The sequence below is a fragment of the Atractosteus spatula genome, chromosome 5 (genome assembly GCF_055471065.1).
Source record: "Atractosteus spatula isolate fAtrSpa1 chromosome 5, fAtrSpa1.hap1, whole genome shotgun sequence".
NCBI classification, from domain to species: domain Eukaryota; kingdom Metazoa; phylum Chordata; class Actinopteri; order Semionotiformes; family Lepisosteidae; genus Atractosteus; species Atractosteus spatula.
The window spans coordinates 42,622,837-42,642,825 of NC_142710.1; the positions used below are offsets into that span (position 1 = coordinate 42,622,837).

Below are 19,989 nucleotides of genomic sequence, written 5' to 3' on the forward strand. Positions count from 1 at the left end.
TTTCTAAAATGTTAATATACTTTTATGTAAATTCGGGCTATGTCAAATTAAAGAACGGTAGGCACTTGTTTTAAAATAAGAAAACATGTTGATGCTGGGTGTGCTTAGATCAATATATCTGTTTCCATCCCTGTAGTGTCAAACAAATGACAAAGTTCAGGTGTCTGTGAAGCAGAAGTCTCTTTATTCATATGCATATGGAAGTCTGGCTTGCAACCACCAGACTTAAAAAATAAGTAGCTGAAGATGGTCCTTTATACCTTAAAACACAAAGAGTTACTATGACACATTCTAAACAAATGATGAAAAAGCATCACCTGCCAATTAATTATATCTAAGTTGCAGACTAGACAACAGTTAGTTCTTTTTATGTTCTGGGCGTACAGCCAGCTTACCAAATACATGCCCTTATCTTACTGACCAAGGCCAGGCAGCATCTTTATATACATTGGAGCACAAAACCTACGTCAAGCCACTAAACTGCATAGTTTGCAAAAAACATACAAAAACATGAAAATGATATTATTATCCCACTTCCTGGGCATCTCTCTTATCTCTTCATTCTTCATCCCCAATTGTAATCAGGTGTTTCTTCACTAGTCTTGCGAGTTACTCACATCTATTGTAGACAATGGCTTCTTGCCTTTGCTTTGCTTCATGTAATCCTTGTTCCAGTGCACTGAACCAGTTTGAAGTTTAGGGACAGAAATTCCTTCAGTTAGCACCTGAAAGAGATGTGCAGTCCATGTCTCCAGTTCTCTTTAATAATCTTAATTATCTTATAGTACTTTTCATGACACACAATCTCCATGGCACTTTGCAATAAAACAAAACACAACATGAATATGCGATTTTATACTACAAAAGAAACAGAATTAAAAGATCTGTAAATGCAATGTTTTTAGACAGATTTAAAAATGCTGATTGACTGGCAATATCTGATATGAACTGGGAGATCCTTCCAGAGCCTTGCAGCACCAGTACAGAAAGTGTGCCACACAAATAAAAACCTTGTACCTTTAGTGTAGTTCTCTGATGGATACAGTCAGAAACAAGAGGAGGCCCATCTAAACCATGTGGTAGTAGCTGATTGAACCAAGATTCTCATCTAGCCATTTCTTGAAAGAAACCAGGCTATCAGCTTCAACAACATGGCTGGGTAGTCTGTTCCATATTCACTCAGAGTTAGATAGGTTCGGTTGTCAGTCAGAAATCTAAACTGGGAGTAGGCTCGCTATAGCACTAGCTCTTCCCTCACCACATTGCTCCTGTTGTTGTTGTTGTTCTTCAGAGTCGGGCCTGATGAGCAAACCTTCCTCATCAGCCTGGGCCTGTTGTCAACGGCCTACCGCACTGTGCCCTGCCACCCCACCATGTCCAGATGGCTGTTCAAGGTAAGTCTAGCTGACCGGTATTACAATCAAAGGGATGGCGTGTAGGACAGATCATAAGTAAAATTACAAACCAAGGGAAGACATTTGACTTGACAGCAGCATTGCCACCTTGTAGCCTGGTCTCTGGAGTGAAGCAAGCCTGGGTCTGGTCTCTACTGAGGACTTTGTACCTAAAATGTGCAAAAGAAGGTGTCACTAAATTTTTTTCTATATCACCATTATACCAGAATATCCTCATACAACAAATTGTTTTGTCGTAATTTTGTATGAACTCTTTTTATTCACCTTGAAACGTTATTACTATGATCACTGAATCACTGTTTTAATTTACAAATATTATTGGGCTTAATACAATTATTAAACCTGACAAATTACAGTATGACTTTTTGCAAGTTCTTCCGATTTTAAAAGTTCTAGTTATCATTATGTGTTCACCGATAATGGTCAAGACTTGTTGAATAGAAGACGAAGCACTGGAAGAATAAACAATCAATTGAACCTAAATAACATAACAGGATGTGGCCGTGTGAAAAAGCTGAAAGAGTAATATAGAAAAGATTTGGTTTGTCTTGTGACCTGGGGATGAATTGAGAGGTCTGAAGGAGAAGACTGGTTTGTCTTGAGATGCTGCTGGTGTGTGATTTGAGAAGACCAGTTTTTAATTAAATTTACTTGTTTAAAGTCTTGAAACTACTCCTTAAATAAATTGTTTGCATATCAAATTATCTCCTTGGAATGACACTAAAAGGCATTTATTTCGTCTTCAGTGTCCATGTCTTGGAAAACTCTCAGGGGCTCTCCTGTACTTGTGGGGCATTTCCACATTTCTTACATATGTCATGTTTTGACTTATATTTGTCCTGTGTTAAATGTTTACACACAGATGATGTCTGTCCATCCAGACAGGAGGATTTCTACACAGATCCTTTGCGGGATGAAGGACATAGCTGTTCATGCTGCTTGTCAGATAGGTATGTCTGTAACTACAAAACAAAGAGGACATTGCTTTGGACTTGTCTGTTGTGATTAGTTTGTTCATGATTATCGGATAAGACTATTTGATGAAATTCTTTCTTCAGCACCGACCCACCTCTCAGTGACACTGTTAAAAGTGAATATGCCGAAATGGCTTTATTTTAAATTTTCATGCTTGGTAAGATGCAGATAAAAGATAATGGAGAGGAGATGATTTTTTTCCACAAACGTTGATTGTGGAATTTGTTTAATTTTGGATGTTAGTGGAAAGGAAAAGCCGAAGGTTCCAAGTCTGGACACCCTCCATTCAGGATGTGCTGATGGTCTTCCTCAACATGGGAGCCTCCTTCGCCAGTCTCTTCCCCCTGGAGACCCTGCAGCCCAACTTCTCTGAGGGGGACCTTATGTGAGTACCGGGCCGAGTACCAAGTGACAGGGCTTCTACAGAGCTACTGAAAACAAGTATCTGAATTTCCTGCAATTTGATTTTAGTTTAGGCAAAATTGATTAACTAATTGTTTAACCCTTAAGTTTTTGCTGTTGATCCATTCCAGTGAACAGCTGACCAGAACAATGATCTCTTTGATTTGGTCACACGAGTGTAGGTTTGTAAAGGAAGGTTAACAGCAGTTTTCAAGTGTGGGAAATTTCACAAAAATGTAAAATACATTTAACAGGATTTTAAGTTGCTTATCCTATTGTGTAACAATAGTGTAGCAGATTTTGCTTTAATTCTGCCTACTGGTAATGAAATAGATATCAAAAGCCCTAATGTGTGTTGCATCTCTTCATTAAAATATCCCATGCAGTCAGTCTGATTGAAGGTTTTTATGTCTCCTGTGCACCAGACCTGAGGTGAACACCAGGACAAAAGATTTGGCAAATGGCAAGGAACACTGTCTGAACTTCTTTCCAGAGCACAACTTTGTTAATGTCATCAAGGTGAGCTTCTACAATGCCAGTGAAGAGCTTCTCTGGAGTGCAGGTTGAGCCCCACAGATCAGACATCACAAGTTCAATCTGAGACTGGGATTGGCCAGGTGGTAGCAGAGCTGTTTGCTAAAAACCTCTGGAGTTGGGTGGGTTTAAGTTGGTCGAGGTATTCTCAGCTTTCTGTGGGTGCAAGGGTGCTTCCTTGGACTGCTTGTGCGCTGTGAGCATGTAGTGTATTCTCTCACAGCTGAATCCCTCCTTCTTTTGATGCTGACTGCAGTATAGCATTGGGGCTCACAGTGTGCAGACTTGACCAGATAAGTCTGTGGTTTGTGGAAAAGCTGGCACTGCCCTCATTGTGCTTTGCAGAGTTGTTCTTGTAGAGCCACGTTGAGGTGAGATGAGATGTATGTTGTTGTGCGATACCAAAACCAGAGTACCTGGTGATGACCTACATTAGCAATGGGAGAACATACCATTAGTTGGCCAGTCCTTAATTAAACCCAAGAGTTAGACTTAATTAAACCCATGACCCAAGAGGTGTGACCCAAGGGCTAGCCTCTACACCATCATGCTAACAACTTGTTTTAATCTCAGACTGCTTTTATTCATGTTTCTCTTTATGTTCTTATTGTTTTGATTGTGTTCTTCTACAAGAGAGATCTCTGTGCAGAACATTTCTAAAATCAGAGAAACCTTGGTGAAAGTTTTTGAGTAAAAATACACTTTGAAGCTCTTTGTTTTGGATTACCCATCACTCTAGGTAGTACACACCTATGTTAGGCAAAGAGGGTAGTCTGGTGAATTGGACTGATGCTTTGGCATCACTGTAATTCTGTGATAATGAAATTCGCACTCAATCCACAGCACATGTACAATAGCATACAGCTTAGTATAGGTAGTAGCATTCTAGGGAGCTTTCCAGACAGGGTTTGACGGTGTCTCTTTGTGTTTCAGTACCTGGTGGTGTGCACCTCACTTTGCCCTAAGGCCTACAGTGACCGGGAGCTGCTGCTGCTACTGTCTGTAGTGTGTAGGGTGAGCCTGGAGAAACACCTCTGCCTGCTCCCCGTGAAGAACGTGAGCTGTCTACTGCACTACCTGCTCAAGAACATGAGGGACTGGGACACTCAGGCAAGTCTCCTGCTCCGCCCTGAGACAGGGGAGCTCACTCTGATGCTCTTGCCTCAGGCCTGCAAGTCAAGCAGTTCCAGAGATTCACTTTGCATGAGTTTTAAGTGCTGCAGGATTTTGGATGTTAACCAATAGCAGGTGCTTTATCTTTTATAAGTTTAATTGTGTAGAAAAGTCATGGAGTTAATTTTGTTTTTACTTGTCTGCGTTCTCAAACAATATTAAAGAACCTGCAGCTCAATCTTGGATCAGATGTTTGAGCTGTGGGAATCTGTGTAGGGAACATACTCTTAAGATGCAGGAATACAGGAAATCTTCATCTTCATTCACTGCAGCTGTTGTAGAGGCAGCTTAACTACCTTTCACCCCTCAAGCCTCACTTGGAGCCATGCCTACCCAGCAAGCTACCTGCAACCCTGAACATTTTATAGCTTGTTGGAGCTACTGCATAATGATATTTGCAGAGTGAAGGTTTTCTTTCTCAAAGTGGGTAAGGGATTGAGACCCACATCTTCCTTTCTCTCCAAACTGACCTCTCACCCACTCTGGCAAATGTCTTGACTGCAGGAATGCTCGATCCTGCTGTCTCTTGGCATCATGGTGCCCCTTCACTCTTTCTTTGGCCAGTAATAAGCCTGTGTCATATAGTTTAATTTGACCCTCTATTTCTAGCACTTCATCAGCATCTTGCCTCTGTCCATGTTGCTTATGTCCATCTTTTGGATCTTACGATGCAAGGCAAACGTGTCTTCTTAACGTAGGTAACTGCTTTAATGAAACCTTCAATGAATGTGTCATGATAACAGACACACAGCAAGTTGAAAACGAGATTTAACATGTATGAACTTCAGTTTTCTTGACCCATTGCTTTTTTTTTCCAGTTACCTCAGGTTTGTCTTACTGTGTCTGACCTAGCACACCACCACCACAACCTGCGCAGGCTGGTCCATATTCTGCCTGATAGTAGGCGTGGCAAGTAAGTAACAGAAGTGGGTGGAAGAAATGCCTGTGCTTAGGGTGTATTATTTAATTATACCACCATGTTATTGTCTATTCACATATGGAGCCAAGCCTTCACTTAATACCATATATAAAGTGAAGCATTAGCAACTTGCCGGTAACTTTAAAGAAGAATGCAATTTAGTACAGATCAGAACACTGTGCAAAAAATAACTTAAATCTTGTGCAGTTGTTCCTTGGTTGAACAACAACACAGTGCAGTATAGTGGTTAAGAAGCACAATTACAATGCAATGTGTGTCACCAGCAAAATAGAAAAAGTAGAAGGTGAGTGCAATCATTAATCTAGGGACATACAGCAGTACAAAAAGAAGCTCAGAGTAGTTGGATCAGGTGGCAGGGCTGGTTATATCAGTCTGTAGGTTGTCTGAGAGTATTTACAGTTGCAGGTGTGAACAATTAAAATAATTAGTAATAATAAGAGTTTTTAAAATATAATAAGCTAATATGTATATTCTCTTATTTTACAGGCTACTCAGGAAGCATTTAAGCCTATCTGTCATCTCTAAAATTTTGAACAACAGATGCACATACGAGCCCAAAAATGCCGAGCTACAGGTGTGTGGAATATTCTCTGTACCTTCACATAAGCAGTTCATTTAGGCACTCGGCAGATCACAGGATTACATTCTTTAATCTGGACAGATAGAAAGGATGCTGCTAATTGTTGTGCCACTCAGGAAGTGAGAGGAGTGCTGTGGCGTGCCCTGAGCTGTGAACTTGCAGCTGCCTGCACGCCTGGCACAGTGATGAGCGATGTGCTTGGTGCTGACACCTCTTATACTTTTTCAGCTGTCAGAGCTGCGCCCTTTCTTGTCCCGAATGAAGCCCTCATCTTTGTCCAGAAGCATTGCAGCCGAGAAGAGGAGGGAGGCTGTGGGAGAGGGGGACCAGGTTGAGGCCGAGAGCTCGGCAGGCATTGACCAGCAGGTGAGGAGGATATCCGGATAAGTGTTTGTCTGTGGGCAAGAGGGGGCTCCAAAGGAGTCAGGACTTAGTTTGTAGAGAGTGATTGTAAAATAACTACAGTACCATAAAAAAGTACACAGGTCCTTTGTACAGTTTTCACATCTTACTACTCTAAAGTCTGCAGTCATGACACTTTGAAGTAGCAATTAATACTTGTTTCCTATACAACATACTCCATGTATTCTAAACAAAAGAAAGAAGTGAATAATATATGCAAGAAAAGTGGAAAAGTCACAATTTACGAAAGTATTCAATCCCTTTTCTGCGCCAAAACGTTTAGTTACACAAAATTACCTAAACTGGCCACACGGTTGAGTGGCTTCTGCGTGCAATAATAGAGGTTTACATGGTTTCAGAATAAATACATTTGAAGATGTCTGTAAAGTTTCGTGGTCAGTGAATTTCAGTAACGACTGAATCATAAATACTAAAGAGGTTTCAAAGTAAGTTGTGATTGAAAAGCATAGATCTGGAAAAGGGTACAAAAATTATCAGCCTCTTAGTATCCTTGTGAGTGCAGTATACAGTAGACTATAGTCTTCAAGAAGTGGAAAGTATGCACAGTTTTGTTTTGATGACACAGAAGAATCCGTTTACATGGCAGTGTTTTGTGGGAAAAAAACAAACGTTACGTTGTAGAGTTCTAATTTTCTAGTGACAGGTTTTTAATTCTTTCTGGATTGCTTATATTAGTAGCTAAAGAGTGTACTCCCAAGTGCTGACTTTGTGTTTGCTGGTTCTAGGCCTATTACCTCTGCAGCAGCCTGCTGGCCTTAACAAATGAAGTGTCTAATTATGATTCCATTCCTCCTGAACAGAGGGTGAGTGTCTTGGTGGTTGAAGGTTTGATTTACTTTGATCTGTAGTCTACTAAGAAATTTATTTTCTTAATAAAAGTCAACCAGTTTTAGAATCATTCACATTTTAATGTAATCCTCCATCAACTGTTTCCATTTGGTAGATTTAAGTCATTTTAGTGAAATTGAGCACTGAAGGAAAGTTTCTGCAGGGGAGGACTTGAAAAAAGTTAGTGCACCTGACAGAGAGGGTCCTTTAAAATATAATCTTTTTTATGTACCGTTTATTAATTTAATCCAGATTTTGTCAAATGTTGAAAGAGTGATTTTTCAACACACTATTTTAACTGGCTCATCCTCTGGTAATGACCGGAATGGTAAGACAATTTCTGTCAACACAAATGGGTGTTGGTTTAAGGTATAATATTTCAATCCTTGCCTTTCAGGATCAGCTGCGGATCCTGTCCGCTGAACTGGACAAACACATCAAGTGTGATATCAGGGAGAGTGATAAGCTCCTGTACAGGAGCAAGGTTGGTACAATGTCTGTGATTTTTTAGCTTTGAAGTGTGTTAAGTGTGTTAAGGTCGCTGTCTTTGGGGATATCAAAGCTGTGCCATGTGTTGTCCCGAAGGGTCTGTGGACAGGTGTGGATGGGAGTGCTGCCCTTCTTGTTGCAGGTTGAGCAGCGGTAAGGTCACGTGAGGTAGTAATGTTCATGTCGGAAATGTCTTCTCTTGCAGGTAAAGGACTTTGTTGCTCGGATCTACACAAGGTGGCAAGTTCTCCTTCAGAAATCCAGACCTCAGCAGGTATTGACTTCTGACTACTCCATATTGGGATTTCAATGTTCAGTGCAGTTGCTCAAATGCCTGGTTTCTACATACATTTTGTGCTCTGAAAAGTGTTGTGGTAGACAGCTTCCAGCATACTGCCATATTAAAATCAGCTCACACATAATACAGGGCATTCGGTTCTTCAGGAAAGGACCTTGTGTTTTCTTTTGCTCAAACAACTTGTTAGCAATATCTTGCATTTTTCTTTAAGTTTTAATGTGTAGAAGACTGGGAAACATTTTTGGGATTTTTTTTTCCATATTAATATTTTTCAATGTGCACCACCCACTCTGAGAGGTTGGGGACAATTTGCCAGTCCTTGTTTTGAAGTTGTGTTGCTGCAGCTGAAGGCTGTTGTACAGTGCCCCTTGTGACTCTTAAAGTCTTCAGTTGTCCTTGGGCTGTTCTGGGCACTCGCTGTTTAAGATTCCCCAAAAGAAAAAGAGCATAGAATATAGAGACCGCGACTAACCACATGACTGGTTTGCCTAGGTTGTTTATAAAATCTCTTGGCATTTGCTGTTCCAACAGCACCCACTCCACACTTGTCAGAACTGCTGTGTGAGCCTGATAAAATGGTCTGTCTTTTCCTGAAGACCTCATATATATGTGATAAATACCAAGGAGACAATTAAACAGACACAATTAAAGCGAGGACTTGTAGTTTGACCATGGATGCTCATGCACAAGCCTGACCTTTTATACCACAGACTATGAAGTGTTGAGAGTGATGTGGATGTTTGCGCTGTGTATAACTGGAGGGAGCTCTCATTCAGTGTAGCAGGGCTCTCTAGATCATCCTCCAACTGGACAACAGGAATCCTGCCACTATAGGAACTGAGTTAAACTGTTCTTCCAGGTGTTGTGCTCAGGTCCTGAACACAGGCTCTTCTGGTGCTCATCCTTGGACATCTTAACTGACGTCGTTTTTGTACATGACAAATTCATTGTATATTCAGGGTTTTTAAAAGCTGATTTTCAGAGTGTTATTTAACTCAAAGTACAGATGTGATACAGAGCCCTATAATTAAACCAGCTAAAGCAGTGGCTGGATGGAGAGAATGCAAGGCGATCCTGTGATCTTCCAGGAATTGGTTGACATTGTCACTCTTTGGTGCTGTACAAACACCCTGACTTGGTTCTTAATTTCACCTGTTGTTTTACTGCTGACAATAGGTCCATCCTCAGATCTAGTTCTCCATGTAGGAGTCCAATCTTTCTCTTTAGTAATACAACAATCTGCTGAGAGGAGACTCACAAAGAGAAATTGGACGCTGCTGTTACTGTAGCTCCGCACACAGTCAATTTTGAGTTGGCACTTCTGCGATGGAAATGCCTCTGAATTTTCAATGTTAAGTGTGTAAAAAAGGTCACTGTGAAACAGGAGGCGAGAGCCAACTACAGTCGATATATTGTGATAGTATTGCTCCTTGGGCGAAAATATAAAACCTCGAGCAACTGACACCTGCGAAAGATATTTTTTTATGAAATGAGGGGGGGTTGAAAACGTATGGGAAAGGAAAGGATGTGTCTTGCTGCTGTTACTCAGTTCCTGTGCCTGCTCTAGGGCAAGCTGTATGACTACTGGGAGCCTCCACCAGAGGATGCCGTGCCACACAGTATCGAGGAAGAGGAAGAGCAGAAAGAGCTGCTCACCACAGAAGACTCACCGCAGATGGGACTGGAGGAAGCTGGTGCAAGCCCTGTGGAGGTCGAGGGGTCTCTTCCCTCATGCGGACTTGAGAATTTCTTCTAAGTAATTACCTTCTGAACAGGGGCGATGCAGTTGAACACTTGTTTTAAAAACTTAAGGGCTCTGACAGACTGGTGCCTTAACAAATGTTGGACTCTCACCACCATTCCGTCTTCTTAGCAGCTCTGTGTTTTGTACCCTTTGTCATGTAAACTTCATTTACTCTTCACTTTCAGGTGTTGAGGGCATAATGTCCTGCACAGGCACTGCATGGCTTCAGGCATCTGTGTGGTGCCAGCAGCCTCAGTGTCGAGTTGGGTGTTTGCTTGGGACAGGTCCCACACATCACTCAAATTAGAATCCAAATCCGGCAGTGCTCAATAGCTATTGTTTTTTTCTACTCTTAAATTTTAGAACATGTATTGTCAAAACTAAAGCCTATACATATACAGCACTATACAGAGCTATGACAATATTCAAAATTTTAACTTATAGCCAGGGATCTATTTGGTTCTACTTTTTGGTGAACCAGGTGCTTGCCTCATTCCTGAAAATCTGCTTGTTCAGTCCCATCTGATTGCCAGCTGGATAGCTACTGAGAAACATGCACATTTACTTTTTTATGCTATCATGAACTTTCATCATAATATATTGTATATGTAAAACAGGGAAAATTGCACATTTATCTTTCCCATATTATGGACCAATGCAATAGGTTTATAAATTAACAATGAATAGTCAGGACTGCTCTCCTGCCTCTCTGATCTTCTAAGTGTCACAGCCACTGATTTTTGTAAGCTTTCAGTTTAACTTAATTTGTGTTGATTTATTTCACTTTGCTGGCCTCCCCTGCAGTGTAGTGATGCCAACATAGTGTAGATAGTAATTATTCAAGACCCACCAGACACGTTCAAGAGTTAACAAGACTAGGCAATGTCTAGAGCTAATACTAGTTAAACTAGCCTTCAGTTATCATAAGCATTTATTTTGTAAGCAAAAAATATTGAACTCTTTATAGTCGACTCTTTCTGTTTTTTATATATTTTCATTTATTTTGTCTTATAGTCTATGCTAAATGCAACCAACATAGTAGTCTTTGAGATTGTGAATATCCATGGATATAAATGTGTCTTAGAGCACTGAATTGTTACTTTCAGGATGTTGGAGTTCTCTCTGAACAAGTGTCAAGGGCATTTGCTGTTTCTTGAAAGCTGAATTGATGCTTTAGAGGCCTGGTGAGAAAATCAAGATGTGTAACTAGCCTTTAGGTGTTCGTAGTGTGTGTGAGAAGCACCTGGTCTGTGTTGTTCTCAACAGAGGTACCAAGAACGCTCCCTGATGGGAGGAACACAGAACGTCAGATTCCTAACAAGTACATCGATTAAGGTTTTTACTTTTTGTCTAGAGCAGAAAACTAGTCTGTATTTTCCAATAAGCTGTGAATCTTATAGTGTGGGCATAATATTAATTTAAAGGATAACAGTCCTATGAAATACATTGGAAAGAGTTTTAAAGCCTTAATATTATGATCAAATACATTTAGGATTGAGGAAATTTAACACATCAAAGGTTGCTAAATTGACATTATATTACACTGACATTGCATTCCTATATCAATAGTATGAATGCCAAGCTTTGTGCAGGATAGCTTCCTCACTGCAGGGGTATCAGACAAAGTCTTGTTTTCTCTCTGTGCAGCACAGATCTGTTTGAGCGCCTCTTCTGTTTTATGTCCCTTTTTTTAGAATGAGTCCCAGTTGGTACAAGGACTATGGGCTGCTTTTGTGTACATTTTGAACCACTGCACTTTGAATCTTTAAATTGTTCAATTTTTTTAAAAAAAGCTTTATTTTAGCCCCAAAGTGTGACTAGAGTTGTAGCACACTTTAAGCCATGCTGCTGTTATTTACTGCATATTTTTATTTATGTGTATATATTTGGCTATACCAGAAATCTTTAAACTCTTCTACCTTGAAAAGTTACAAATGTTTTTTAAAGTTTTTCTAAATGTTTTGGTGTGTCCTAAGTAGTGGATGGAGAGGTTCTGTCTAGATAATACTTTTGATAAATGAGAGTTAGTACTTATTTTTACGTTCTGTAATAGTTACATCTTTCCTATTTGTCTCAAATTCTTGGAATCTGCAAAGAGGTGGGGGGAGGGTGGCATTCATTCCCCCACATCAGGAACGAAGGTTATTTTCCTAAAGAGAACTCAAACACAGCCCCTGTTGAGGGAAGTATATTGGCTTCGTTTTTTGAATGTTTTCACTGCAATGTTTGACTTTTTTTGTTAAGCACACAATGGTCATCTGCCTTTTTTGACCCCACTAATACCTTCAATATCTGTCTCTGAACTGCATAGATGTAAGTAAACACCTGACTTCCACTGCAAGAGTCTTGTCCTTTCAGAGCTTTTCTCTTGCCTAGTTTCCAAGCAAAGACAATAGCAATGCACTATGCCTCAATGCAAACTGAATGTAAAATGAATTGTTAAACATATTTATTTGACAGAGCATCACTGGCAATATCTCATCAGCCTTGTGGTGTCCTCATGTAGTAGCACCTGCATTGTCATTGTTGTATGTGGAAATGGGGCCTATGTTTGAATTGTAAAGTTAAGCAAGATTCTACTTTTGTCAGGACAATAGTAGTCCCTATAATGTATAATGTCTTTAAATGGAAAAGTTTTTGGATTTCCCTATATTTATGCAGCCTTTTGGGTTTGTTTTTTTTACAAGGTATGGAATTAAAAAGTTTCACAATGTCTGTTCTGCTTATTTGTAATCAGTGATGCATTGTCAGCAAAGTCCTTATTAGGGGGTTTGAAAACAGACCAAGAAGGTTGTCTGCAAGGAGCCCCAAAGCAATCACTGTTCAAACTCAGTTGCTCTGTTAGCCAGCAGGTGGCAGTAAAATACCAGTTCAAAGTTTGAAGTCCTTGCCACATGGCTCTCTACATTCGATGTGATCCATTCATATAACATTCATTTATTTATAAAACAAAATACCATCTCTGTTTCTTAAAATGCTTTATGAGATCAGAAACGGGTATGAGTATAAACTTAGATATTTTAAAAAGTTTTAAGTTGCTTCAAGGTTGTGGATGATCAACTGGCCCATATTCAATCTTGCAAGGCAGCACTTTTAAATCACGAGTGAATACTAATCCTTTTGACAATATTTTAATTCTGTTTTATTAGTATTTCAGTATTCTTTCAAAGGAGTTCAGGTTTCCAATGTTATTTCATCGTTCATTTGTACAGTGTGTTGAGATGGTTCTTCATAAAGATTGAATTTGAGTGTGATGTGCCCCCTTGACTGATCCCTGCCCTTTATAGGTCAAATACAAAGTCTGGAGTCACAGCTGAAGATGGGCTTTCTGCTGCTGTTTTAGTAGGTCTGGTCTTATTCACTGACCCTGCTGTATGTGAAACACATGGGAGCTGGAATCCCATTCACCCATCATTGAACTGCTTTCTCTAATTCAGGGTCTTGGGGCAGCTGGAGCCTATCCTGGCAAGCAACAGGGTACACCACGACAGCCGTGGCCTTCAAGAACTGCATTTGACAAATATTGCACTACAGGTGGCTAGGTCTGGTCCTTGAATGCCCTAACCATATTGTTAGTAGTTTTTGGAAACAATTTACTGTGTAAGCATGTTCAATGTCAATTTAATTACTGTAATTTAGAGGTAATTCAGAAAGAATATGTACTTACTGCTGGATCAGGGCTGCCCATTCCTTATCTCATTGGTTAAATTGCTGAATTGATCCCAAAATGTGCACTAGTTATGAGGGAATTGAAACTAATGTCTAAGGTGACCTATAAAACCTAGATTGTGATTCTGTGGGACCAACACTGGCCAAGCCTGCTTCAGGACTCCTGCTATCGTCTCCTGTGTTCATACTTCAGGACTCCTCCTGTCCTCTCCTCTATTCCTGCTTCAGGTCCTCGCTGTCCTCCTCTATTCCTGCTTCAGGTCACCTTCTGTAGTCTCCTGTATTCCTGCTTCAGGTCCTCTGCTGTCCTCTCCTCTATTCCTGCTTCAGGTCACCTTCTGTAGTCTCCTGTATTCCTGCTTCAGGTCCACTGCTGTCCTCTCCTCTATTCCTGCTTCAGGCATGATGGCTGTTGTCGGAGTGTTTTGTACAGCGGCAAGAACTTTTTGTGTGACCTACCTAAGATCTTAGCAGGTCAAAATCTTAATCTTAAGACCTAGCTTTTGACATTAGAAGGAGTAGTGTTATTTGCTGTAAGATTGATTTCTAGTCAATCTCTAGCCTAGATAAGATGAGGCAACGCTATGGAGTCGAACTGGCAGGTTTCCTCTGCCAGGACTTTACCCCGCACCTTGGTGGGTCGCGAGCTATTTGAGCATTGCGACAACGTGCCAGCTCACTACCATGCTCTTTAAGTCTTCAGCGCCGTTTTGTTTTTCTTGTTGGCCTCAAGACATTCTTCACAAACGAGTCGCCTTCTTCATGTAAGTAAAGCAATATTAATTTGCCCGAGTTTTATTTTGGACAGTGGTATCAATATAGTAATGTCGATTCCCTGTCGCATTTTGCGTTTACTTGCGAGATCAGCTTTATTTTTCTAAACACCGTTCACAGTTCACACTGGCTTAACAGCACACTTTTTATTTTTGTTTTTTAAAGGTTAAGCGGTGATTACACGCGCTACAGATCTTCATTATATGTAACAGGTGAGGTAGTGAGGGCTATCAATTTTTTATCACCTTGACCGATATTATACTCGGGTTCTCCGTGCCTGGCACCTTTTCACTTTTCTGTCTTTAATCGATGTCTTCCTCAAGTGTGGGAAAATAACACATAAACTGCATATAACACAGCAGAACTGACCATATTGCGTCAAGAGACTTCTCTTTGCGCACCGTCGTGCTGGAGAGGACAGGGGTCAAAACTAGCCTTGTTCTGCCCCGGCGACTGGAATAAATATTAACGAGCAGAGGCGTGTCTTCAGACACCTGGGGGCGCCGGTCCTGGACTGCTGAGCTGAAGCGAGTCTCGCTCGCTTGCAGGTCCAGTGCTCCGCTGTTGTGCGACACCGGGGTTTTGAAAGAAGCGTCACACACAGGAACCGAAGGAGCAAGAAAACCCGTCTCTGGTTTCGCCCAGTGACACTTTTCGCTCTGCGCCAATAATAAACAGGTAAGTCCCCAAGCTTACGACGTCTTTAATGTTTAAATCCTTGTACAATTCGTTTTAATTAAACCTGCGGTGTGCCGCGTAGCGAACAGCTTGCTATAGCAACCATATGGGGAATAGCTACTCCGCCGATCACAGAACAAAACAAGCCGTTTATTCTATCTGCATTTGAAGGTCAATGTATATGTTTATTTTATATATGGAATACCTATTAAAATCCATCATATTTTTGATACACAGATTTTAACTTGTACATCGAGTGCATTTATCGTTAGTATGTATTTTGTGTAGCGTCTTTTCAATGCAGAGTTGAAGTGTGGAGTCCTATTAGAACAATCATGCAAACACGTCGATTTGCCATAGATAAAAATCACGAAATGCTTCATATACGAAACTTGCTTGCGATACCGGAGCTGCGCGAGTGCGTTTTGATCGGTGGGACTGGAGCATCGCGTGCACGTGCCCGTATTAATTGTGCTCCCAGGCTGTGCTGGAGGTGCCCGTGTCCCACAGCCCAGGTTAAGGAAGTGGTCCCAGTGACGTTGCCGATCTGCTTACCGGGCGCCTAGCGCAGTATTCAGTCACTTACATCCGCACCCGTTGATACAATAGGTATATTTTCATGAAGCGATGTAATTAAAGTACTGTACTCGGCTTAAGGGTACAGCTGTGCCTCACCAGAGATTTAAACCCACAACCCTCTGGTCGAGAGCCCCGGGGCCCCTAGTCACTCCTCCACATTACTTCTCCTAACTCGGGCTGTTGGACGGGATGGCTTGAATTGAAACAATGACTGCTTACTCAGCTGAGTTTTTCTTGCTTTACTTCCTTTGATTTCGGGAGACTCAGACCACTTGTATCCACACTACAATCATCACGTGAATCTGGATTTTAGAGTAGATCTGTTCATTGCAGGGTACATTAGATACATAAAGTTAGTTATCCTTTGTGTGCTTTTTTTAAAAATACATGAGATGCACCGTTTTTTATGTCGACACTGCTGCTTGTAAGCTTTCTATCTCTCAGCCTCTGTAAAAAAAAAATTGGAGAGATTTCAGTGTTCTATCGGGGATCCATCTAAATTTTGCTGAATCCATTTTCCTTTTCTGTCTGTTTTGTTACCTTTGGACAGTGTTGCCTAACTTGTTTGTGCAGAAATATCCAGGAACGTCCTTTTCTGTAGCTGTTAGTATATAACACATTTGTGTTTTGGTTTGCATTCATGTTTCTGAAGCGAACTGTACTCTGTCTTTTTTCCGAATGGATTGAGCTGTTACCAGTTCAGTTCAGTTTTTTTGTTTGGCAACCGAACTTTGATGCTCCCACCTTTTTTCACATGACGCAATGTGAAACGTTAGTTTTCTCTTCACGGAAAAGCCAATTTAATCGTTTTTTGAATGGAGAAAAAGACCTTTCATAGCCAAACGATAATTTGTCCATTTGAGCACAAGCTCTTTAAGTTAATTGTGTAGTGGCTCCAGAGTTCAACCTGTTAATTTGTAGCATTCTAGCAATTATTGCATGTATCGCATCACATTGACCTGAAGGAAGAATTAAGGTGGATTTGCAAGAAAGGTGCTTCATATGGCTTCAGCCAGAACTGGTAGAACTAGAGTGGCACTGTGGAGCAGTGGTCAGCATTGCTGCCTTGCAGTGCTAGGGCCCTGGGTTCAATATCTGGGGTGCTGTCTGCATGGTGTTTGCATGTTCTCTCCTTACTTGTGGGGTTTCCTCCAGGTTTCCATGTGTGCGTGAGTGTGGGTGTGTTTGTGTCTGCCTGCCCTGCGATGGACTGGTGTCCCATCCAGGGCGTACCTTGCCTTTCACCCATTGCTTGCTGGGATACGCTGCAGCTCCCCCAGCACCTTGTATTGAAAGAAGCTGTTAGAAAATGGATGGGGAGGAGTAACGTTTGGGGTCTCGCAGGTCTCTGCAGGAGTGTGTTCTGGACTAGTACATTGAAGTGTTAGTTCCAAGGAAATGTAACAGTACCTCCAGTGAAATTAAGTGTCTTGGCTTGCTTGTTTTGTTCTAGAAAGTTCTGAAAAATGACCCAATGGGCTGGGAGAATCCCACTCAGAATTGTCTATTATGGCTTAATGCAGATTAATGGTCTTTCTTCTCCCTCTTAAACCCAATTGAGTAAGTGTTGTACTACAGGATTCTATGAACAAAATTAAATATCGTAGTTTGGAATAAACCAAAGCATATGTACTGGCAGCTAACTTCAGTGCCACACTTTGTCCTGGTAATTGCTGTGCTAGTGCTCACGGTGAAAATGAACCACGATAATTAGCATTGTGAGAGAGAGGCTTTGTTTCTGCAGTGCACCATGGTTTCCACCTCGAAAGGTTTCTACAAGTGACCCCATTACAACGACAAGGCTTTCTCATGCTGCTTTTTCACCCAGTGAAATGAGATTAATGTGCTTTTCGCAATGCTTGTAGAGTGAGGTCCTTCCTGGAAACACTCGAGTGGTGCTAGTTCAGATGTAAGTGGGGTTTGGATCCTCATCTTTGCCTTATAACTTACTGTGTGTGATCAGGTGCGGGAAATTATTGCAGCTTTGGGATATTGTGATATAAAAGTAGGCAAACAGATAAGCCGTGCATTGCAGGACTGTTTGATCCCGTTTAGACTTTGCAGTTTACAGCTCATTATATTGAATCCAAAACCTACTGTATTTTTTCTGGGATATTTTGACCTTGCTCCCTTTTTGGAATTCAATTTGCATAAACAGGTTGGTGGTATTTCGCCTGATTGTTTTTCTGCTTCATCAGGGTAACTTGCGCAAGAGCAGCGGTAGCAGCTAGAAAAACCTGAAATGGATCAGGTTACTGTGCGGCTGGAGTCTTATCTGTGACTCTCGATGAATGGCATCTTATTCTCGAAGCTGCGCTGTAGTGAGATATTAACCCTGGGTTCCCACCCCTGGAGGGTCAGTGTAACACAATACCTCAGGAGACAGTGTGGGATCTGTCATTTGGAAACTCAGGGAAAAGTTAGAATTTCTGCTTAAAGTCACAGTGAGGACTGTGGCTGAGCGGCTGGATGTTATTTCAGTACCTGTGCCTGTTTTGTGTGTCTGAAGCTGCTCCCACATTCTTAAAGACCCCTAATTCTCCCTCTACACTGTAGTGGAAAAGCCACACAGCCAGAGGGCAGAAATGTTAAAGAGAGAATTTTGTTTTTCAGACCCCCAAGAAAAATATATCGCATATAGAATTATTTTGTTAATATGTTTATAGACCTATGTTGCAAAGAAGCAATAACCTGGGCTGGATTCAGGGTTCAGATCAATTCTAATTTTTTAGGTTCCTGTTCTCTCTTTTCAGACCCATTCCCAGTTCCAAGTCCAATTGACTGTAAAAGAGGATGTGGGATTTTGGGAACGGGGTTGGAAAAAGGGGAATTGAGATAGAAAACCTCAGGGAATTGACCCCAACCCAGGCCCGGATTCCCTCAGAAGGAACCAGAGAAAAAGCAGCAAACTAAAGCTAATTGATTGAATGCATGTCAGTGATTCCGTTCTGGTGAGTTCAGGTGACAATGATAGCACAGGGGACTGGACCAGGGTCCTGCCTTTGGGTGCTTCTGTGTGAGTCTGTCTGGCTGAGGACTGCAGCTCCTGTGGGCTGTCTGACAGCAGTGTGTCAATACGCATCAACTGCAGTCCACTCCAGTGGAAAAAGACTGCTAGAAACAGACGCTTACTGATTCAATAGAAGTGATCGAATGTGAACCTGGAGTTGTAGCCCTGCACTCTGTTAGATCAGAGATGTCCTTTGGTTGAGGACTATTTGTCAAAGTGCGACTGCCCTGACGCTGGAACCTCTGTAAATCCTGTGCTCTCCGTGTCCACTCTGAGTGTCCTGGATGTCCAGGTTCAGGTGCCGTGCCATCAGGTTAGAAGCACGTATCAGTGCCCTTCGAGGTGCAGCGGATTGTGGTTGACTCCGCATTGCACTGCAGTGATCCTGACCAGCTGGCACAGGGTTGTCATTGCTCTGTGATTCTGGAGATGTACTTTAAAAGGGCTACTTGTGAACTCCAAAAACAAAAAACAAGATATCACTTGTGGACAATATCTGGGAGTGAAGAAGAGGGAAGTTGACTTTTAAACACCCATGTATTATCATGCCTTGGATGGAAAACACGCAAACACAATGGCGATTTCTTCCGCAAAGTATTCTTCATTCATTTTCTAATCACTTCCAATTCAGGGAGCCAGAGCGTATTTTGTCAAGAAATGGGAACAAGGCAGGATACACGCTGGATGAGACGCCAGTCCAGTGCAAGGCAGACACACAGACACTCGCACCAGGGCCAGTTTTCCCAGAAGCCAGTTAACTGTGGGAGTAAACTGCAGGTGAACACAAGCAGAACATACAAGCTCCACGCAGACAGCACCCCAGCACCGCAGCAGCGCTAACCTCTGCTCCACTGTGCCGCCCCTGTATTCCTAATGTTCTGGTCAATTCCCCAAAGCTGAGAAGATCAGTGCTGAATCTCCTCCTTTGTTGCATCATTTCTTTCAGCTGGACCCTTTGTGCTGCTATCGATTGATCAGTAAAGCAATTTATCTCCCAGAGAACCTCAGACATAAGCTTTGGCCCTTCAGCTTTTAAAAGCCTGCGGATTATATGGAAAAGAAAATGCAGTTGATCATTCTTGATGCCCATCTGGCCTTTGTGTGTAAATTATATTTGCAGTTTAGGATCGTTTCTCTTGAGGAGTCAGATAAACTCCAGATAATCACCTCTGTGACTGGAAGTCTTAGAAAAGAATGCTGCAGACTCTGGTGACAGTGCGTGACCCTTTGCTTTATTCAAGCACCCAGATGATACAGCGCTGTTACACACTTCAGTCTGGTTATGAATATCCCGATTTGCAGCTCAGTCTGTTATGTAAGTCTACTGTGCCACCTCGTTGAACAGAGCTTTTGTTCTGCTGTTCTACTGCTCTGCATTACATAAGGCTCCGCTGCTGAGCAGTGGCTGTTATCAGGGAGATCCACTTCCTCAGCTCTCCTGCCTTCACACACTTCACTGTCTGTCAGGTTGCGAAAGC

The 19,989-nt window shown here is 41.7% G+C and overlaps 2 protein-coding genes across 5 annotated transcripts in view; both read left to right on the plus strand.

Moving 5' to 3' along the window:
- LOC148835119 (uncharacterized) overlaps positions 1-12,516 on the plus strand; it is a 29,771-nt gene extending 17,255 nt beyond the window's left edge. For all 4 annotated transcript variants that reach the window (XM_088917934.1, XM_088917933.1, XM_088917935.1 and 1 more), the window contains 12 exons: positions 1,292-1,394; positions 2,278-2,365; positions 2,634-2,775; positions 3,218-3,311; positions 4,260-4,436; positions 5,318-5,412; positions 5,926-6,013; positions 6,248-6,385; positions 7,168-7,245; positions 7,668-7,754; positions 7,965-8,033; positions 9,625-12,516. In XM_088917934.1, coding sequence (XP_088774060.1) covers positions 1,292-1,394; positions 2,278-2,365; positions 2,634-2,775; positions 3,218-3,311; positions 4,260-4,436; positions 5,318-5,412; positions 5,926-6,013; positions 6,248-6,385; positions 7,168-7,245; positions 7,668-7,754; positions 7,965-8,033; positions 9,625-9,813 — 1,348 coding nt within the window. In that variant the 3' untranslated portion in view covers positions 9,814-12,516. The remainder of the gene's footprint in view (positions 1-1,291; positions 1,395-2,277; positions 2,366-2,633; positions 2,776-3,217; positions 3,312-4,259; positions 4,437-5,317; positions 5,413-5,925; positions 6,014-6,247; positions 6,386-7,167; positions 7,246-7,667; positions 7,755-7,964; positions 8,034-9,624) is intronic.
- A 2,274-nt stretch (positions 12,517-14,790) lies between these two features.
- sema4gb (sema domain, immunoglobulin domain (Ig), transmembrane domain (TM) and short cytoplasmic domain, (semaphorin) 4Gb) overlaps positions 14,791-19,989 on the plus strand; it is a 61,659-nt gene continuing 56,460 nt past the window's right edge. Inside the window, exon 1 of the mRNA XM_088917075.1 lies at positions 14,791-14,922. The gene's annotated coding sequence lies outside the window, so the exon portion shown is untranslated. The remainder of the gene's footprint in view (positions 14,923-19,989) is intronic.